This window comes from Bombus huntii, chromosome 11, assembly GCF_024542735.1.
Source record: "Bombus huntii isolate Logan2020A chromosome 11, iyBomHunt1.1, whole genome shotgun sequence".
In the NCBI taxonomy this organism is placed as follows: domain Eukaryota; kingdom Metazoa; phylum Arthropoda; class Insecta; order Hymenoptera; family Apidae; genus Bombus; species Bombus huntii.
Window position 1 is genome coordinate 6,751,195 of NC_066248.1, and position 19,047 is coordinate 6,770,241.

General features: G+C 45.2%; 1 protein-coding gene across 4 annotated transcripts in view; it reads right to left on the reverse strand.

Annotated features, from left to right (window-relative positions):
- LOC126870844 (Krueppel-like factor 6) overlaps positions 1-19,047 on the reverse strand; it is a 291,599-nt gene that overhangs the window by 163,926 nt on the left and 108,626 nt on the right. For all 4 annotated transcript variants that reach the window (XM_050628918.1, XM_050628919.1, XM_050628915.1 and 1 more), the window contains one exon: positions 12,898-13,063. In XM_050628918.1, coding sequence (XP_050484875.1) covers positions 12,898-13,063 — 166 coding nt within the window. The remainder of the gene's footprint in view (positions 1-12,897; positions 13,064-19,047) is intronic.

The window sequence follows — 19,047 nt, forward strand, 5'->3', positions numbered from 1 at the left end:
TCTCGTCTCTCGTCGATCTTATCTTGTCCTGATCTCATCGAATATATCTTATAGCAAACCGTAAACGTGTTAAATAATAACGCAACAACTACAGAGAAACGTTTCGATCGTGACATCATTACCATCCCTTGGTAAATTACACTTTGGGAAACAGCCGCCGATCTTCCTCACCTCACGCGCTCATTTTTCAAGGCCGTGACAGACTGGCGACCGAGCACGCGTCGTCGTCGAGGAAAGACGAAGAGGCGAAGAAGCGAGGCAGCTGAGGCAAGGTGGAAGAGCGCGGTCGCCAATTTTCCGCGGCTTTATCCGGCTTAATGCGCGCACGCCGCACGAGCAGGTGCCAGCGAATACAAAACGGACCCGTTTAGCCTGTCTGCCACGTCCTACGCGGCAATGCGGCGCGATAATACGTTTATTACGATAGGCAATTTACGATGCAGCGCGCGGCGCGAGACCAACCATCCGTGGGCTCGCCTCTTTTCTTCCTTTCGACGGATCCTGCGAATATACACGTCGATCATCCACGCGCGAGGTCCTTCTTCGTTCGTCGACACTATAATGCAACGTGTCGACGCATTTCGCCCCGGTGAATCGACGCGATCACATACGCAACGTCATTACACGCCGGTTTAACGCCTCGGCGTCGGACACGCTGCGCCTTGATTATGATCTCACACGCTTGTCCAACATCCTAGCCGCCCGAATCATCGGCTAACGGTCGCGAAAACCACCTCGCGAACCCTCTCGCGCGAGATTGAATTAGAATACGCCGTTTCATCTGCGACGCTTCACGCCGGTTAACCGGAGGTGCGCGTTAGAGATTCGCCAGAGAGCTCGGATCAAACGTGTGGAGAATCGCGGTTGATCCTTTTCCCGTTATGGCGGGAAAAAACTGCTTTAGAACACGGTGTAATTCGTTCGGATATGGTTTCTAGTAAATATATTAGAACGATTTCGAGGCCATTGATACTTCTCCACGCGGATACGTTCCTTGCGCAACGAGCGACAAGGAAGAACAAAGCAACCCTTGATTCGCCTTGGCATCCAAAAAATTGCGAATCATCCGAGATTGCAGATCGGAGCTTGAAAGACGTTCAAGAACGAAGAACAAAAAGAAGCATCGACGAACTTCTGAAGAAACGTAGCCCGATTGACTCCCGTCGTCGCAGTGATACCGTGGCCCGACCCACGACCCACGACAAGGCTACCAATCAAACGTAACTGAAACATAAACTCACGGAAATTCCTGACCCAGGTTGTCCCGATCGAGAGAAGAACGGCAGAGCGATAGGCCAACTGAAACTAACGTTTGAAGAGAGGAAGAAGAAAGGAAGAGAGGCCGCGCGGCCGCGCGCGATACAAATTGACAAGGATCTAGCGCGCCTAACCTTGAGCCGGCAGCATTATTTATCGAATTAAGCGCCGGCAACGGAGTAGGTAGACGGCCGGGACGTAGCGTCCAGACGAGAAAACGGTCCGAGGCCGAGGCTGGAAGGTGGATGCTGGTGCTAGTGGGGGCGTGCGATAGTTCAAGTCGTGAGCGGGCAGCCCCGCCCGACACGACCGCGGAGCATCTCCGTTCTGACCCCCGCTGACTTAGTCGAGGGGGCCCTCCACCAACCCCCCGTCCCGTCCACCACCCTGAATCCGCGGTCCCACGAGCACCACGAGACGACTCTGCGCGCTTCTTCCTTCTATCCGTTTTTCTCCTCTTCCTTCCTCTGCACGAGTAGATTCAGTGTGTCGTCTCGTTCTAACTCGAAGTTCGTCTTCTTCCCGTGGCTGGTTAGAGGCGCTCTTCGCGTCTCGAGTCCCGCTTCTTCTTCGCTGAAGAGCCACCCCACCCTGAGGCTTAGCGCAACGCCAAGGGCACTGTGATCAGGCACCGTCCAGGCCTCACGGGCCCTCTCGTCCCAGGGTGGGGATTCATCGCGAACACCACTACTTTCCACCTCTCCCTTCCAGCCATGTGGCTAGAGCACCTTCGAGCGAGAAGGAAGGACAAAGGAGAACAAGAAGAAGAAGAGGATAAGGGGGAGAAGAAGGAAGAAGAGGCGATTGAAGAAGGAGGAAGGCAGTGATAAGTGTGGGAAGGGCAGGTTGCATAAGGTCTAATATTATGCAAGCGCACACAGGCCTGAATGCGTTAGATCCCTTGGGTTCTGGCCCCCTCTACGTCTGGTTACACCGCGATACTCTACACAGCGTACACGCAGAACATAAGGCCCCGGGTACAAGGGAACGGTTCTCCAGAACGTCAGGTTTCAGGGTTTGCGCGTACACGTATATACGGAATCATGAGATCGTGTTGAGATCCCTCTCCGTTTCTCTCTTTCTCCGTCTGTCTCTTTCACTCCCTGTGTGTTTGCATTCGTGTGTATACCTTTACCCTACCTGCATAGAAATCGCAGGAGCGTTGAACCCAGGAAGTGGCCATGAAATAGTCATTCCTGAAAGGTTAACTCTCCTACCGCATCTCGCGGGGCCCTGGGGTCGAGCCTGAAAGTCCGGAAAGTCCACGGCCGGACCAACAGGAGAGACGGATGGAAGATGCGAGAGAGGATCCACGGACTGGATGAGAAACGGAGGGAAAGGACAGCCAGGGAGTAGGGAGCAGGGAAAGGTCTCTTTGATTGTCCGTGTCCGTTTCGACTACCCTGCTAGATCCGATGATCCCTCGCGAGACCAACGACCAAGGGAAGATCGTATTCAGGTCGCAGCCGGGCATGATTAACAAGGTAACGACGGTCGAAAGAGTAAAACGAGTGGCATTTTAAGCTTTGGAAGAAAATTGTGCGTTTCACGTGCGACCCCCGTCACGTTATGTTGAATGGTACTTTTCTTTTTTTTTTTCTTTTTTTTTGGTAACTAGTTGTAACGATTTCACGTTGGAGGATAAAGCTTGCAAGTTAAAATCATTCGAAACTGTAATTTTTCAACTCAAGTACCTGTTACAATATTCCTCTAATTTATACAAGATTAAGTATTCAGATTAGATAGACTTAATAACGTCGTTACGTTTACGGCAATATCTAAATCGAGACAGTCACGACACGAGCATGTACAGTTCACAAGCTTATTGCAACAACCTTTCTGATTTCTACATTCCCAGACACAAAGCCCAACGATATATTAAAATCTTCCAGACAGGTCGAATCTTAATTTCAAATCGGATCAGCCATATCCTCTCTTCGACGTCTCAAGGTGCTCCGATCGAATTGGAAAAAATTTCTCCGTTGCCCCCATTTCGTAGGCCGTCTATCAATTTTTGCCCAGCAGTCCAGACCTCGCTAGCCCGCCAAAAACAAAATAAATCAATAAGCCATTCCCACGGGCGAACCATTACCGATTGACTCTCGAACCAGGAGGTCGAAGATCGAGCGAAACGTCGAACGTGTCAAAATTTCATCGGACTGTACGGTTCGAACGGGGAAGATCGCGCGTAGAGTTCGACCTGTCGTCTCTCTCTCTCTCTCTCTCTCTTCCTCTTGCTCTTTGAACGGCTCTCCCGTCCCCCCTCTCGGTGCACGACGTGGCTACGTCGAGTACCTACGGAGGAGTAGTACCGGGGTACCCTGGAGGCCACGAAGGTCACAGGGCTAAGGCACTTCTCACGCCCCCGCCATGTCGGTGAGGAACACCCCACTTAGACGGATTGTACATACCTTAAAGCAGCCGATTAGTATATGTGCTTAATTACCGGTAACGTGCGTGCATGACGTCGGATATCGATCATATCGTGCAAGCTTGACGGATTCGAGAAAAGAGATTAGACATCGACGATAATTCCTGCATCGCGTTTCAACAACGATACCTGCCGAGCTTTTTCGTTTATACGATCAAGCTGACGGAGTTTCGCGAGAGGAAGAACGTGCAATTAAATCGTGTAAAATTTTCTTTCGTTAAAAAATTTTCCAAGATGGTTAAACGACTTTGCAAATTGTAAGATGCTGCTTCGTTTCCATTTAAAGATCATTGTAGATCGTAACGATTGCAAAGAGAATGATTTACGCAGACCCGAAGGTACGCAGACACATTGCAGAGAAAAGAAAGATAGTTGCGATAACAAAGGCTATGATTATTTTACCAATTCCGATAAAAAGCTAGGAATCGATAGCGACGAAGATGCAAGGCCATCTCTTTGCGACCATTAAGCCGCCATCGCGGCATCACGACGCGCGAATAAAGGCGATGTACACCTGATCTAGTCTTGAAAGATCAACGATCTTGGTGACTGGTGTTCGATCTTTGAAATGTCAGCCGACTATCGCTCCTCTAATAGAGGCGAGCAGAGGCGACTCGAGACGAGTACACGATACAAGAGGACATAATGTCAAGGGAACCACCGCGCTATTGTACCAGCGTAGCGGCCCGGAAAAAAAGAATATGATGAATGGTTCCGGGTTGCCCGAGGATGGACAACTCTCCTTCTCTCGAGACGATTTTCGGCTCATCCTCCTCCTCTTTTCGTCATTGCGGACGCGTAGGCAACGTGCGAATGTGCAAGTTAGTCCACCAAAGCATGGTGGACTTTCGATTCCTCTCTGCTAATCAATCGGGAGAAGAGCTGCCTTTCTAGACCCGGAGGCACGTCAAGGATTTCGACGATCCTACTTCGTCCATGTTACATCCTCGACCGCCCGTTAACCTCTCTATTCGACTGGCCAATTTAACCCAACTTCCGACCAGTCGATTATATTTAATTCATTTGAAAGTGTGCCGCTACCGTTTGCTCTTACCGTCCACGCTTTCGACGGATAAGCGGCGCTTGATGGAAGGTGAACGGTTCACCGTCAAAGAAACATTAATCGTATTCTATTCTTCGCGGGTCTAAAGCGTGTCTTTATCGAATGGACGTGGATTTTTGAAAGCGGTCTCTGTAATTGCCGATGAACCATGGGAATGAGACCAACGGATCTCTGGCTGTTGCGTCGGGTAGCTGCTAATGAAGTTCTTCAAGTTTTATCATCTGTCGCGTCATTCGTACGATGTCTTCGCGTGAAAAGACAGACGATATTACTCGCTTATTAATTTGGATAAAAATCAGTCCGTTTTCTTTTACGTGAAACGACGTTCCGATATGAAAGCTTTGAAATTACGAAGAACTCCGACATTCCCTGCCCTTCGTACCTTCCATCCCTCAAGGTTCGGATAAATCGCGACTATCCGTCACCAGAAAATGAGAATCTAAGAAGCGTACAGGTACATTGTGTACATTGCACTTCTCTACCTTTCCGTCATCCAGGATAATAACTTCGCGAAGAAGAAAAAGGAGAAACGAAGGAAGAAATGGACTTCACGATGTAGAAAGTCGTGAAGATTCCTCTTAGGAGGAGACGCGTTTCCATCAGCGTAGCGTAGCTTACACAAGCAAGCGGGTTTAGGCTCTCGAAAAGAGTTAGCAAAGGCAAGGTAAGAGGAGGCAGAGGAAAAGGAGGAGGTGGAGGAAGAGGAGGTCGGACACGAAGGAGGAACGGTACCGACCGTTTACACCGTGACGAGGACGAAAACGTGGCGCAACGGAACGTTGGCGTTATGTAAAAGCGTAAAACGACTTAAAGATTCGCCTCACGCTTTGCCCTCGCTAAGAAGCTTCTCTTCTTTCGACCAAAATCCCACCTTCCCCGCTCTTACGATCTTCGTCGAGGCTCCACGCCTTCTAACTCTCTTCCGCTTCTCGCGTCTCCTCCATAGTTTCTTTTTAATTTCCTTTCGACCCATGTTTATGGATACCTTGGAATACAATTTCTATCGCCTTGGAAATTATTTCGATCAATTAAGTATTTTTCCAGCGTGTTAATAAATCGACAAAGAGTTCGCAGGCTTGTAAGGACTCATAAAATATTTATCACGATATGTTCGTTATTGAATGGGAAGGAATATAAAAGCAATTAATTGTACGACGATGTACGTGTATCTTGCGTTTGATCGGAAGAAGAATGCAGGCTTCGTTTAAAGGTAAGTCAAGGCGAACGTGATGTTATCGAGGGAAAAAAGAAAAAAGACAACAGGTGTCTGGTTCGGTAACAACACCAGTTATTGCCACTAAATGATTTCCGATGGCTGGTATTATTGTAAATCGTGGTCAAATTAAACGTTTCGTTATTTCAATGAAACGATAGTCATTAAGCCAGGCGTAATTCGTTGCACTCGGATCAACCATAAATTCTAGCATATAAAATCCATCGATCAATCTCCGTAGTAAATGCCTATGCATGCATTTCGCATCACGCGAGAACGCTACGCCAACGGTAATTACAAAAAATCCCAACCACCCTACGTTACGCTAATTAACAGCGAATCGAATAGAAGGTGATCGAAGAGCCACGACGCAAGAACCATTCCGGTGAACAAGAGGCAGGCAACGCTGAAAGAGGAAGAGAAGGTAGCTTTTATCAGCCTTATCTGCCGCCAGTGTCGAAGTGCGAGGGATCCGGTCGATTCTGTACATTGCATAATCACTTGGGTCTGATTCTAAGTATCGGTGAGCGAAAGACGAAGAAAGAGGGGATGATGAGGAAAGAGCGAGAGAGAGAAAGAGAGAGAAAGAGAGAGTGGCGATAATCGTTGTATGTTCGTAGAACACTGAGTCGACCGGCTGTGTGCACTCGCATCTACGCGTCTACTCCCATGAAGAATCTAAGATCGTATCGTGAAATGCTCCGAGCGCGATATGACCACCGCCTATTGCTACTCGTCTTACCGGCGGCTCTCCCTTTTTCTCTCTCTCTCTCTCTCTCTCTCTCTTTCGATGATCGCTTTGCCATTCAACGCGAGGACTTATCTCGATCGACGGAACATGTCCGCACTGTGCTCTATGTCTCTGATAAGAACCCATAAACGTCACCTTAATTGCGGCTAATAAAACCGCGACGCTATCGAATTGGCGCACTTTCGCATTTGCGCTTTTTTTGAAAATTCTTAGCTTTAAAAATGAAGCCGATGATGAGACCGACGACGAAAGAGAGAATTGACAGAGACTGGTCCTAGTTCTAATCTATCTATGTATGTGAAAATTCGAATATCTTCTTTATATCTTTGTTAGTAGTTTTTAGAAGCAATAAGAAGCGATAAGGATAAAAATAAAGAAACGATGAAAAGTGGAGGACGAAGTTTATAGTTGTTGCATCAATCCGAAGTAGCGCAGGATATTATGACCATTAGGTTTTATGTCGCGAGTAAATTAATAGTTTCAGTGAAACGTTGAAATGAACTTGAAAAGTTATATCAAAATATTTAATTACGTAAACGATACTTTAACGATACTTTGCGTTTCGCTAAAGAACAATTTATTACGTTCAACGAAAGCTCAAAGATATTTTCGCTAGAGATAATCTCTAAATTCATTATCCCTCGTTTATAATTTCATTAGGATCGCGTTTAACATTATGTAACTAACAATTTATAGACGTTTGCAAATTTCCTTTCCCTGCCTTTCTCCGCAAAACTTCTATCCAACCGAAGGATCTTCACGACCATTTGCATACGATGAGAAATGCCTAAGCATTAAGCTACACCTTCGAGGTGTGTAAAGGAAACTCTCGTTTAAAATTTATTTCTCCGAGCTTCTAATTCGGTTACCACCATCCAGCCTGGTTGATGATGACAAATTGCGCCGCTTTAAAGGCCGCGTTCAGACAAACTGATTATCCGTGACGTCTACAAATCCGACCGGCATGCCGCAACATGCTTTTATCATCCAATCGGTTATACTCAGTCACCGATTATCGTTTTACCATTCGCCAAGGATTTATCTCGATAGTCGGAACATGCCACCGGCGCGGCGGCCGCACTGTTCGCGATAAGGAAGAGCTATGATAACAAGCCGCTATTTGCTGGAGCAACACACAGTGTCGGTGTCACGCTGCTACTGTGCACACTGCACGTGCTTGTCTCTCTTTTTATTTCACTTCTGATCCGTTGCAAATGTCGTCGGGATTCCGTTATCGCTTTAACCTGCTGTTGTGAACGCTCATAAGAAGATTGACGACTATGTTATTCCATTGATAATTATTTCACATACGGAATAATAAGCTTGAGATTTTACAGCTACTCGATAGTATCGAGTGAAATTCAAGGAAAATTGACATATATTTTACTTTCATGCAATTTCAGAATTTTATTAAATCACTGCGCTTTTCCCAGGAATTTTTCGCAACGGTTTTCCTTATTCTGTGAGACATCTTCACGTACGATGGTTGGACATTAGGTTCGTTGACTCTTCGTCTACGGAAGGAAAAAGAATAAAAGCACAAAAATTGCCTTCTACGTCTGACGATGGAAAAATATGCGAGAAGAAATATATTGGAAAAAATCGAGTCGTCACGACGCGATATTCTAACCAAAGAACTACATAGCGTCGTTGGTTCCAGGCGTTTTCTCTTTAAATATAAGAAGATTACGCTGAACCGTTAATACGGTTACGCATTATCTAGATTGCTACCCGTCGGCTTCCGCCGGCCGAGAAACAGCATGAGTAATTAATCAAAGACAATCAAACTCTGGGAGCGTCGGCTCGAACCGACTCCCAACAAAACGGGACGCTATCCGTCATCTTCTCTCCGTTAAAACCGGAGAAAAATACAGAACTACGGTAGATCGAAGGAAACGTAGACGAGAGTACGAAAAACTGGAATGGCGAATCATCCGTGACTTTCACCGGGAAAGTTTCATCAGATATGTATCTGTGCTTTCGAGGCGAGCAAAATCCACGTGATAATTTTCAATGAAAAGTCGACGCGTCTCTTCCAACAACTTTCTTTAATTATGCGCTGGAATAGACAATAAAGGTGTCTATCTCGCGCGGCTACGCCTCGCAATTACGCTAATAATATTAATTGCCACGGAATTCCGATCTTCTCCGCGCCACCACTGTACGTGGAGATAATTTAACGCTGTGGCGCGAGCTTCGTCCAAGTGTCTATAATATCAGCGAAATAAAGTTCGTAAGATTCTTATTCGTATTTAGATAGAATTTAGATTTTTAATACAACTGTAATCTTTGTACGTACTCACGATGCTTCGTTGTAACAATATTTAATCCGCATTTAAAAATTTATTAACGCCGAAACGCAACTTCTTTCGCGAAATATTTCCGTTTTCTATCTTTTACCGGAGAACATAGAAACATATTACTTTCGCTATTGCAATTTTCAAATAAAGTCGAGAAACATCGACGCGCTCGCTTTGGTTGACCGCCCGTGTAGTCGCGTCCCCGCGAACCGAGGCCCATATTAATTTCGATCGGCGCGGAATACAAACGAAAGAACGACCTTCGGCAAATTTCTAATTTCACTCGGATGGTATCTATATGCGAGGAGTATTACCACAGCGGCGAATCACTTTCGCACAGCGGGGCCCTTTTACCGAATCGCTGCACGCCCCGTGGACGTTCGCGTACGCAAACAGCCTGACTGACGTCACTTCTAGATCCGTGGGACGCTCGTGCTCGTATCCCTCGTGACGCGTGACAAGTTTCCTTTATAACGGGCAACGTTTCGAAAAGGGAGTCGAAAGGGGAGCTCGATGAAAGCCGCGACCACGACCACGAGGCCGCAACAACGCCACAGTACCACGCTAATGTGCTCGTCAACTTTTACGAGATCGTGCCGGCTAATACGCTAGAAAGTCTCTCGACGGTTAATGGGTCCGACCAACGAAACACAGAAAAGGAACACGGTAAATGCCTGCTTTGAGTATTCGTACGTCCTTAATTGCTCGTTTTTGCACTACGATTTAGCCGTAGGATCGAAGGTAACGTTCGTAGAAATCCAACGTTTCAACCGAGTGTGTGAAACGCCTTCTCGAGTCTACGAATTTCGACAATTTCGACCGTCGTCGTTTTACGAAACGTTCGGCCGTGTGATTTATCACGGTGCATATAGTTGAACGTAGGGGACATTAATTGCCATTTTTAATCGGCCTCGCACTATGTTCACGAGGTATGCCGTAATATCATTCTACCAGGTGAAGTGCTTTCTTGATGGGATTCGTTCCGGTGTTTCGAAATTTGCGATGATCACTGGTCGTTCATTATGCTTCAAAAATTCCCGTGGTTTCGACTTGGCGTGACGAAAGGTACGTTTAGACTGGTGTTTAAGACGAATTACAGTGCCCCGAGTTATATTACTCATCAATGTACGTGGAATAATAAACGACGTTAACTGTACAATTTAAGAAGATGCGACAGACATTGTGTCGTGCCAAATTATCAATTTTTCAGAAACAACATTCTACTCTGCTTTGTCTTCACGTGTCAACCAATTCTTTATAAACCACGAACCATCCCAAGAATAAAATAACGACAGTGGCATTTAACCGACTACTCGAAAGTGTGCGGTACCTTGCAAAGATTTTGAACCACGCGAGGAAACAAACTATTCTCACACCGATGACTCATCCTTGCATTTCGATCGTTAAATTACGAAATCCTTGGCCGGCTAAGATGTCAAAACGTCGTTCGATCGACGAGGATGAGCTCGGCCGATTCTCAAGGTGTTTTATTTTTCGTTGCGTAAACAGACCTTCGGACATCCTGAACGCAGAAATCGAGCCGCTGTTGAATGTGCAGCGAGTGCCACAACAGGTCGGCCAGCTCTGCTCGCGTATATGGTATCCACGCACGATCGGAATTTTCCGATAGCCACCAAGCGGCGATTTATGGACGCGCGAGGAAACGGACGCGAGCCGTTATACACGGCCTCGAGTCGAACCTGGAAAGGGGAGGCTCGACATTCGAAGCCTATGCTCAATATCTGCTTGTATTATATCGCTGGCAGCTGCGGCCGCAAACCGATCAACTGTAAGGAAACCGAGGGTGCCTTCCTAAGGACTCGAATGCTTCTACTTGCTTACAAATCCTTGCTTCAGGTTTCAAGATCGCTGAGATTTTCGATTATTATAATTTTTCGTTCGACATCATCGAAACCGAATGCCGAACGCAACGTATCGGCAAGTGTATTAACCATTCACGTTTTCATCCACAAAACCAGTATGAATCTGTTCGATGAATCAGCCTGAAGCTACCAGAGAAAACTACCATAGAAAATAAATCGTATAGCAAAATGACTACACGTAAGTACGATAAGATGTACCAATCGTAAATAGGATTCACGAATCGTTACTGAATTTTCTCAAAACGCTTTCTTTCTTCTAAACATCGATCTGCCAATACTAACCCCCCTCCCCTCCATCATAATTTCCAACAGATTTATCTCGGAGAAGAGTCGCATATGGTGCCCCATTGAACGTTACAAACATGTATGCCCACGAGACCCGCGGCACGGCTCGGACAAATTGCCAATCGGCAGTCAGCGAACGGGTGCTCCTCGAGCAGAGAAGTATTCTCGCGGCGTTTCGAGACGACGAACACGGTGACTATAGGACAACGATGCCCCGGGGCAAGGACTACGGGTTGCGACCCCAATCGCATTCGGACTCCGCTTTGTGCAGGTGTGCGTGGTCATTAATCCAGAAATGGAAGTGAATGCGGGTCCAAATGCTAGCCAGAAGCAGACTGGAGCGCTGCGTCGTTGCACGCTTGTCTCTTCTTTTCCTTTATACCCTTCTTGCGACGCTTTTTTCTCTCGTAGCTGGTGATACACTTAATAAAGAAGAGGCGTGGCCCGTGCCCCCGGCCGAACTATTTCGCGGTCCCAAATGGTTTAAACGCGCTACATCGCGTGGCTATTTTACGCGAGCAAACGTAACAACTTTTTACCGCTGCCTAAGTAACTGCTAGTTCTCCGGTGGCCATTAACGTCTCATAGGATCGTTTCGGGAACCAGTCCTTTTTTTGCGTCGTACCGTTTCGGGGCACGGGCTATCGGAACAAGGTAATTCCACGCGTTCTACGACCGCGTTAAGCGCAAGGAGTACTACAATCTGCTCCACACATTCTCCAAATGCTCTTCTTTTTTACAGCGTTACCATCTGCTCTCTATTTGACATTTACATGAGACGTAATGAAATTTGTAAAAAGATTCACTCGTCGAGTCAAAAGCACCTGCACGCTTTTAATAATCGTAGAAGCGAAAGATCTAAATCCTGTCACTTTCAATAATTAGCTGGAATTAATCTTTCGCACAGCGTAAAAGTATTTTCATACTCTTGTATTTATCACAATATTCAATGAAGTCCAAACATATGAAATTCTCTATACCTAGTCGAGTTGTATCACTAACGATGCAAACACACTTATCCTAGTAGCAATGCAGCTCGGTTAATCGGTTGCGTTCGCAAGGACGCGAGCTATCGCTTGTATAGCCTTGACTCGTTCGTAAAACGCGGTTTGCTGAGCAAATCGATCTTCTATAGAATGGCTAGGGTTTGTGGGCTCGTCCGCAAGCGGTATGTAGAAAAAATCGTCCATAATTAACCCATAAAGCAAGCGCAATCGCCGGAGATCTCCGCGGTTTTATCCATAAGCGAGAGCGCAGCCACTTTCCAGCCACGACTGTTCCATGATACTATTATAGGTGTATGCAGGATCGTGCACCTGTGCACACGCGCGCATAGAGACAGGCGATAGCCGATAGTGTTGCTTTCCTTCGCCTTTGGTTCATAATGTGTAGTTCTACGGTGTTGCGAGCGCTGGAATTTTAAACGCGCCACTCGAATGCCCCGGCCCAATGCGGACTATGCCAAGCGTTAACTATGCTTATCGACCCCCTTGTATTAGAAAACTATGTTAACAACGTATCAGGTATTTTAAACGATCCGACAAATATCGAATTGACGTTCGTTGGCTTATCGCGGCGAAAGAATTAAAGGTATGCGCATAAAGAAATTTGTCGCTTGCGATATTTGCATTTTTCACTCTGAATTGACGCTAACGAAGAATCTCTTTAGCGTTGAATAGGTGTATGCATGCATTGTGAAAATTCGTCGACTCACCCGTAGATATGGAGAGCGGCGGCGGTGTAGGCGTCGTCGAAGGTGAAGGGATTCTTCTAGCCGCGGCGGTAATTATAGCCGCTGGACTATACCGAGGCACCTGCAACACCACAGGAGTTTTCACGGACAGATCCACTGGTTCCAGTTGCACCGGTGGTCCCGCCGCCTGAAACAGAAACGAACATGCTCGTTAATGCATGCTACAATCAATTTTGCAAAATGAGCTTCCCTTTGGCTCGATGTAATGAAACAACGGCTGCCTAGATGTTAATTCCCTGAATTTAGAATTACCCGACTGTGTAATTAGAACTTCTGCTACGCTGAATGCGTATCGCGAGACGAGTTCCGCGTTAGATCTTGTTCGATTTTACTGTTCCGCCGAGTGTGTGAAAATGAACGAATTTTTCTTTTTTTTTTTTTCCTTTTAGATCAGAGGAGATTAAAAATTCCTTACTAATTAAAATACAAATATTCAAATCTAATATTCAAACATTTGAATGGAAATACAGGATACGTTGAAAATACCCGTTTCTGAATCGCCTTATAATCCGAAACGAAATTCACGCGCTCCACGGTCGAAGTTATCGCGCTTCAATGATCGAGAGCGGCCGATCTGAAACCTCTCCGAGGGAGTGAGCCCGATAAATCGATAGCCAAAGGTACTACCTTCGTACCTAGCTTATCTGCTGCAGAGCACGATGCTGGTAGCAGGCCCAAGTGCTTTCGCGCAATTAGCATAACTAGCATTGCTATTGACGTGGACTAATCACGACCAGTTCCCACGAGATTCGAATGACCCGAGAGCTTGCCCACTGTCTATAGCAGCGATGCTATTTGACTTTCTCGATCGTCTTCGATTGTCGAACGAACAGTGGGCGCGATCAACGAGAACCAAAATCACTTTCGCGCGTCCAAATGATTTCCTGAATTACGTTAAATCTCATCGAAAGGCGAGAATATATTATTTATAGGTAAGCTCGTGTTAACGAGGATTGCTCTGCTTTTAAAACATATTGAAGATAAGATTGTGGAAACAAGTTGTTGGGTTACAAGCGTGATGATTCGAGGGAAAGCATAACTTCAAAGGAATCGACTCGTCGATTTGTCTTCGTTATGTTTTTGTAATCCGAGTAATTATAAGATCATCATCGGCATTCGCCTGTCGCGCTTAATAACTTGCGTATTTCCCTCCGTTTGCCAAGATTTATGGCCGTGCCACACGCGAGAACGACATCGGACACAAACTTGCATTTGAATTTTTCGTCCTGATCGCTGATTGCGATTCTTATTGCCACGGATTAATATCTCGGATCAGGATTAAAAGAAGATTTAAAACAAGTTTCGACAGTAATGAGAGACATCCTATTCTACAGAATTCGTACAAAAACGCGGCTATAAATCCACTGTCAACAATCGCACTTGAAGCGCACGTATCAACGTTATAGGTTTCCTCTTTCATGATTATCTAAATTCCGGCGATATTTCAATGTTCAAGAAAATAACTCGTCTAATTCGCTCGACACATTAATAACAAACTCGTCCGATCCACGCTAACGAAAGTCTTTTCTCCCAATCTCAATTCCATCCTTAGCGAAAAACCGAAATTGCCCAATTATCGAACCGCCCAACAGAACGCTGTCGATCTGGCATCGATTTCGTTCAACCCTTCGGTACAACCTGTTTCGGTGGAGGAGAAGAAATCGTCGTCACGGGCGACAACGAAAAAGAGGCATTTTGTATTCTACGAGTACTCGCGCAAAGGATCCGTGCCGGTATCGGATTCACAAAACAGTCGGGCGGAAGATCAAATTTACAGCGACGAGACGCTTCGACCACCGAGAAAGCACGATTGTTTCCAGGTAATGCCTTGACGAGACGTGGGAATGCTCGAGCATATATCGGCAATGAAAATCGACCGTCCACCGCCCCCGCCTTTCCGTACAGCTTCGAACGAACGGTATCGCGTCGTGCGACACGATACACGGCTAATAACGTAATCCGGTTGACAACTGGATGAAGTGGTAACGTTGTACGGTTAACAAATCGTGGACAATGCCAAGAGAAAATAAAACGTTTCCGATGTAGGCTGCTACGGTTGCCATTGGTCTATATCCATTGGTTTCTGACATTTCAAAATAGATTTGGAACGAAGTATCTTTACGTAAGAAAGGAAATCTTGAACGTTAGAGATTTCCATTGGTTTCACGTCCGTTTATTTAGTGTTACAATTCCATGCAGCGGAGTAGAAGCAAAAGTACACTCGACCGAGATGAAGATGTTTGAATAAACAAAGAATCCAGCGTATCTCGCGAAGTGTAAAAAATTATTGAAGAATCAGACAACGTTGCTTTCGACGAAATAACCGACGACGCTGAAAAAATTAAATTTCTACTTTGGAAATAGATTTATTAAAATTGGAAATTGATCGACTACTTGAAGATCAAGGCCAAAACGGAGGAGGGTCGAAGGAAGAGAGCGAATAGATTGGTCGACTCAACGAATCAGCATTTTTTTCTTACCAGATTATTTCAATTTGTTCGGCTAGTCAAACTATCGATTCGTACTTTCTTGGTAACGCGATAACATTCGGCAATAATCTACCGCACGCGACATTTGACATAAGCAGAAGTTTGCTCACGATAATAACTCGATGTTTGTAATCGCGGATCGTGTCTGGAATAGGAAAAACTTGCGAAATGAACCGGCAAATCGATCCAAAAAAGAGATACTCGTCACGCGAGACACGCCCATGGCGGTGTTCTCGTTTTCAGGAAACTCGTCGTTACGTGCATTTGTTATTCATGACTGGGGACAAGGGTCTAGCAGGTTCGCTTGTAGTTTCGGCCACGAGAATGAAATCGTTATGGCATGCGTATCACGACGCGAAAAAATGGCGCAGTCTTTGCAATCTCGCTGTTCTAATTGAGGAACTCGGCTACGATCGATTTAGGATCTTCCAACAAACGGATATAATAAATCTGCTGAAATTATGATATGCAAATAATATTCGTTTCTACGTAACGCTGAGGTGGAAGAGTTTAACGAGATTATCGGTGTAATTGCAAATGGTACAGTTGCGAATTGCAGATTTGTTTTTATAATTCTTGAAGATTTAGAAATTTGAAAACTTACATGTTCCACAATTGGAAAATTCCACACGCCTAAGATTAACATGCCAATGGAGAACTTATTGACAAAATTGAAGGCAAATCCTTAAATTTCGCAATATGCTTCGGTTAGCTTGCGTCATTCGTTTCCCGAGCAATCTTCATTCGATGTACGACGACGCGTACGCAATAACGAATTGTAAATCAATACGTTTTAACGAGAATTCAGCAAAGAGATCCGTCTCTCTTTCCATGTACCGTTTCACGCGATTTGTCTCGGTACAAAATCTACGATACCTGAGCCTCTTTTAAAAAAGGAACGAAACGACGGCGAACCTGCTGTTCTACGGATGAAATCAAACGACGTATTAAATCTGCGATGACTAATGAAAGACCGGGTAAACTGTTCTTAATGATGCTGGTACGCTCGAGATATATAAGGAACATATGTAGCAGCTTATATACTGCATATTATACGTACATATGTTCCCACAGTAGCGACTGGTAATGAGAATATAACGTTCATCAATCATTCGTTAGGCAATCCACGACCGAACGAATCCCGGCGGAATTAATTTAATTACTACAAATGTTTCGTGATAAAAATGGCCGGCGATCAATTCATTGCCAGCTCGCAGTTACACCGGTCGCTGTCCCCGCGATAATTTATGCAAAAGAGCAGCAGAGATCGAACATAGGCTAGCGCATTATCGTAAGACGTTATTAGATCGGTTAAACGTAATTAAGAAAATTTAATATGGATAATGACCTCTAATAAATATAATAATACGTTAGCAAAGCAGTGATCGATAACTTTTAATGAGCCGTCGTCTAGGGAAATTGATACCGGGTTCTTTCATTTGTCAGATGTGCGTGGATGTGTACGTCGAAGAGGCGAGAAAGACAGAAGAAACGAATATTCTTCTTGAGCCAGCGGCTGGTCGCCAATTAGGCAGTAATTAAATCTTATAGAAAGTTAGAAGTCGTTCTAAGTTCTCTGGCGTTCCGTTCACAAAAGAGATATACTCTGACACTGAAATAACGAAATTTCCGTAAGATAGAGACGACCGATTTGCGATCATCTGTTTCTCGTTTATCTCGTTTTACTTTAAATTCAACCAAGTTCCATTCGCGTATCCATCTTCTCCGTGAAAAATACCGTTGTTGAGCCTTGACATTTGAATTTCCCGTGCACCTTCTACAATTTCATCGAGTCGAGATTAAAATCGTCGACGCGAGATCCGCAAATGGTTGGCGCGGGAAAAATCGATGCATCGATGGATAACGTTGCCACTATAAAATACAAAGAGTTTCGGGTCGGGCACGAGGAATAAATTAGTCGACGGGTCCTGGCCTTCCTAGAGGATCGGAGGCGAGCATGTGCACAACGGCCGGCTTATGGCTGTCTTTGGAATTATCGGCAAGATCTACCGTGGCCGAAGTAACTACGAGTTATTACGAAGATAGGCCCATTATATATTATACACGGTTTCTTTTTATTACGATCGGCTCGGCGTACGCGCCGCGGCCATGCAAGCTCGACGCGCGCGAGATTAGGTTAACAGCCGATGTAGACATTACCAGAGATAGGGTGTTTATAGAGCAATTTTTGAGACGACGAATTAGTCTGTCCACGGTAACGTGCGATCGACCCATAACCTTGAACATTGCAACACGTTTTTTCTCCATTTCTTGCTCGATATAACGTCATTCGTTGAAAATAGCCGAACTTGTTGCGTGATAAGATCGGTTTCGAGATAATTGCGTATAGGAAAGGAGTATCGATGTACGACGCGAATGTAGTTCTTGGACTCGTAAAAATATTGTGATACCACAGTACTTTCTGTATTTTCTTTATAATTTCCAACGATACGATTGCTTTATGCATCATCGTGTATTACTCAAAAGACATCGAAAACAGATTTGCAAGGAATTCCGGTCTTATGGAAACATTTAATAATATCTTGGAACGAGATCTTCTGAAATAGGATTCGTACAAATGTTACGAACAATGTAACTCTCTTACTTTTCCACGCGATGATGTATCGTTAAGTAACTGTTATAAAACGGAAGAAATCAACCTGCGAGCAAGCAACCGAAGAACTTCATATTTAAAGAAACGAAGCACGACAAGTCTCAATTTAAAACGTCCAACTTAGTAGTTCGCTGCACGTGACCAATCTCGGCAACTATTCACTTGATCGAACGCATACACGTCTAATACATACGCATTAAGAGCACCGCAATTATTGATTGCTCGAAACTGACGTCGAGCAGATTATGCAAAACGCAGGGTAACCCGACTTCTTTTTAGCCAGACGAGCAAAGGTGATCCAGGCAGGTACGTGTCTGAACGGCACAACTGTCTTCATTAACGTTGCGCGCGAGTAGTAGCGGCGGCGGAGTGCGGATAAATCAGTTTACTGGCCGCTGTAAGTCTTACGGGGCTAATCGAGGCTGACCAAATTAACCGGCGGCGCACGGTGCACGGACCTTTGGAACGCGGTATTATCCTTATTTACCGAGCGGCCGTGCCCCGTGGCCACCTTCCCTGTTTCGCTTCTTTTGCATTGGCCCTTTCACACAACCTGCCGAACGTACTATATCTCCGCCACGATTTATAACCTTCATCGACAATCGAATTCTCATCCTCGTTCGTATCGCGTGAATTATTCGATATAATTGTCGAAGAAATTACTCAAGCGTATTAAACGAATTCCAAGTTGACCTTCGAACGCCGATACTTTCGGTTACCTTCGTAGTGTTATTCATCGGTGAATGTTAACAAGGTGTAAATGCAACGGTAATTAATTGCGCAAGCTATAGTTGCGAGTAATTAAAAGCGATTACACGATGCTGTGTAAAAGCTACTTTACTCCTATGAAAGCTTTGATATATGGCTGCAGACGTAGATGGTAAATAATTTACGAAGTATTTCATATTAAAATTACGGACCATTTGTATCCGAAATTGTAGGTAAGAAATCAGTGCAATGCGTTCCTCGAAAAGTGGTGTTATACGATCATATGAAAGCAAAAAGCTT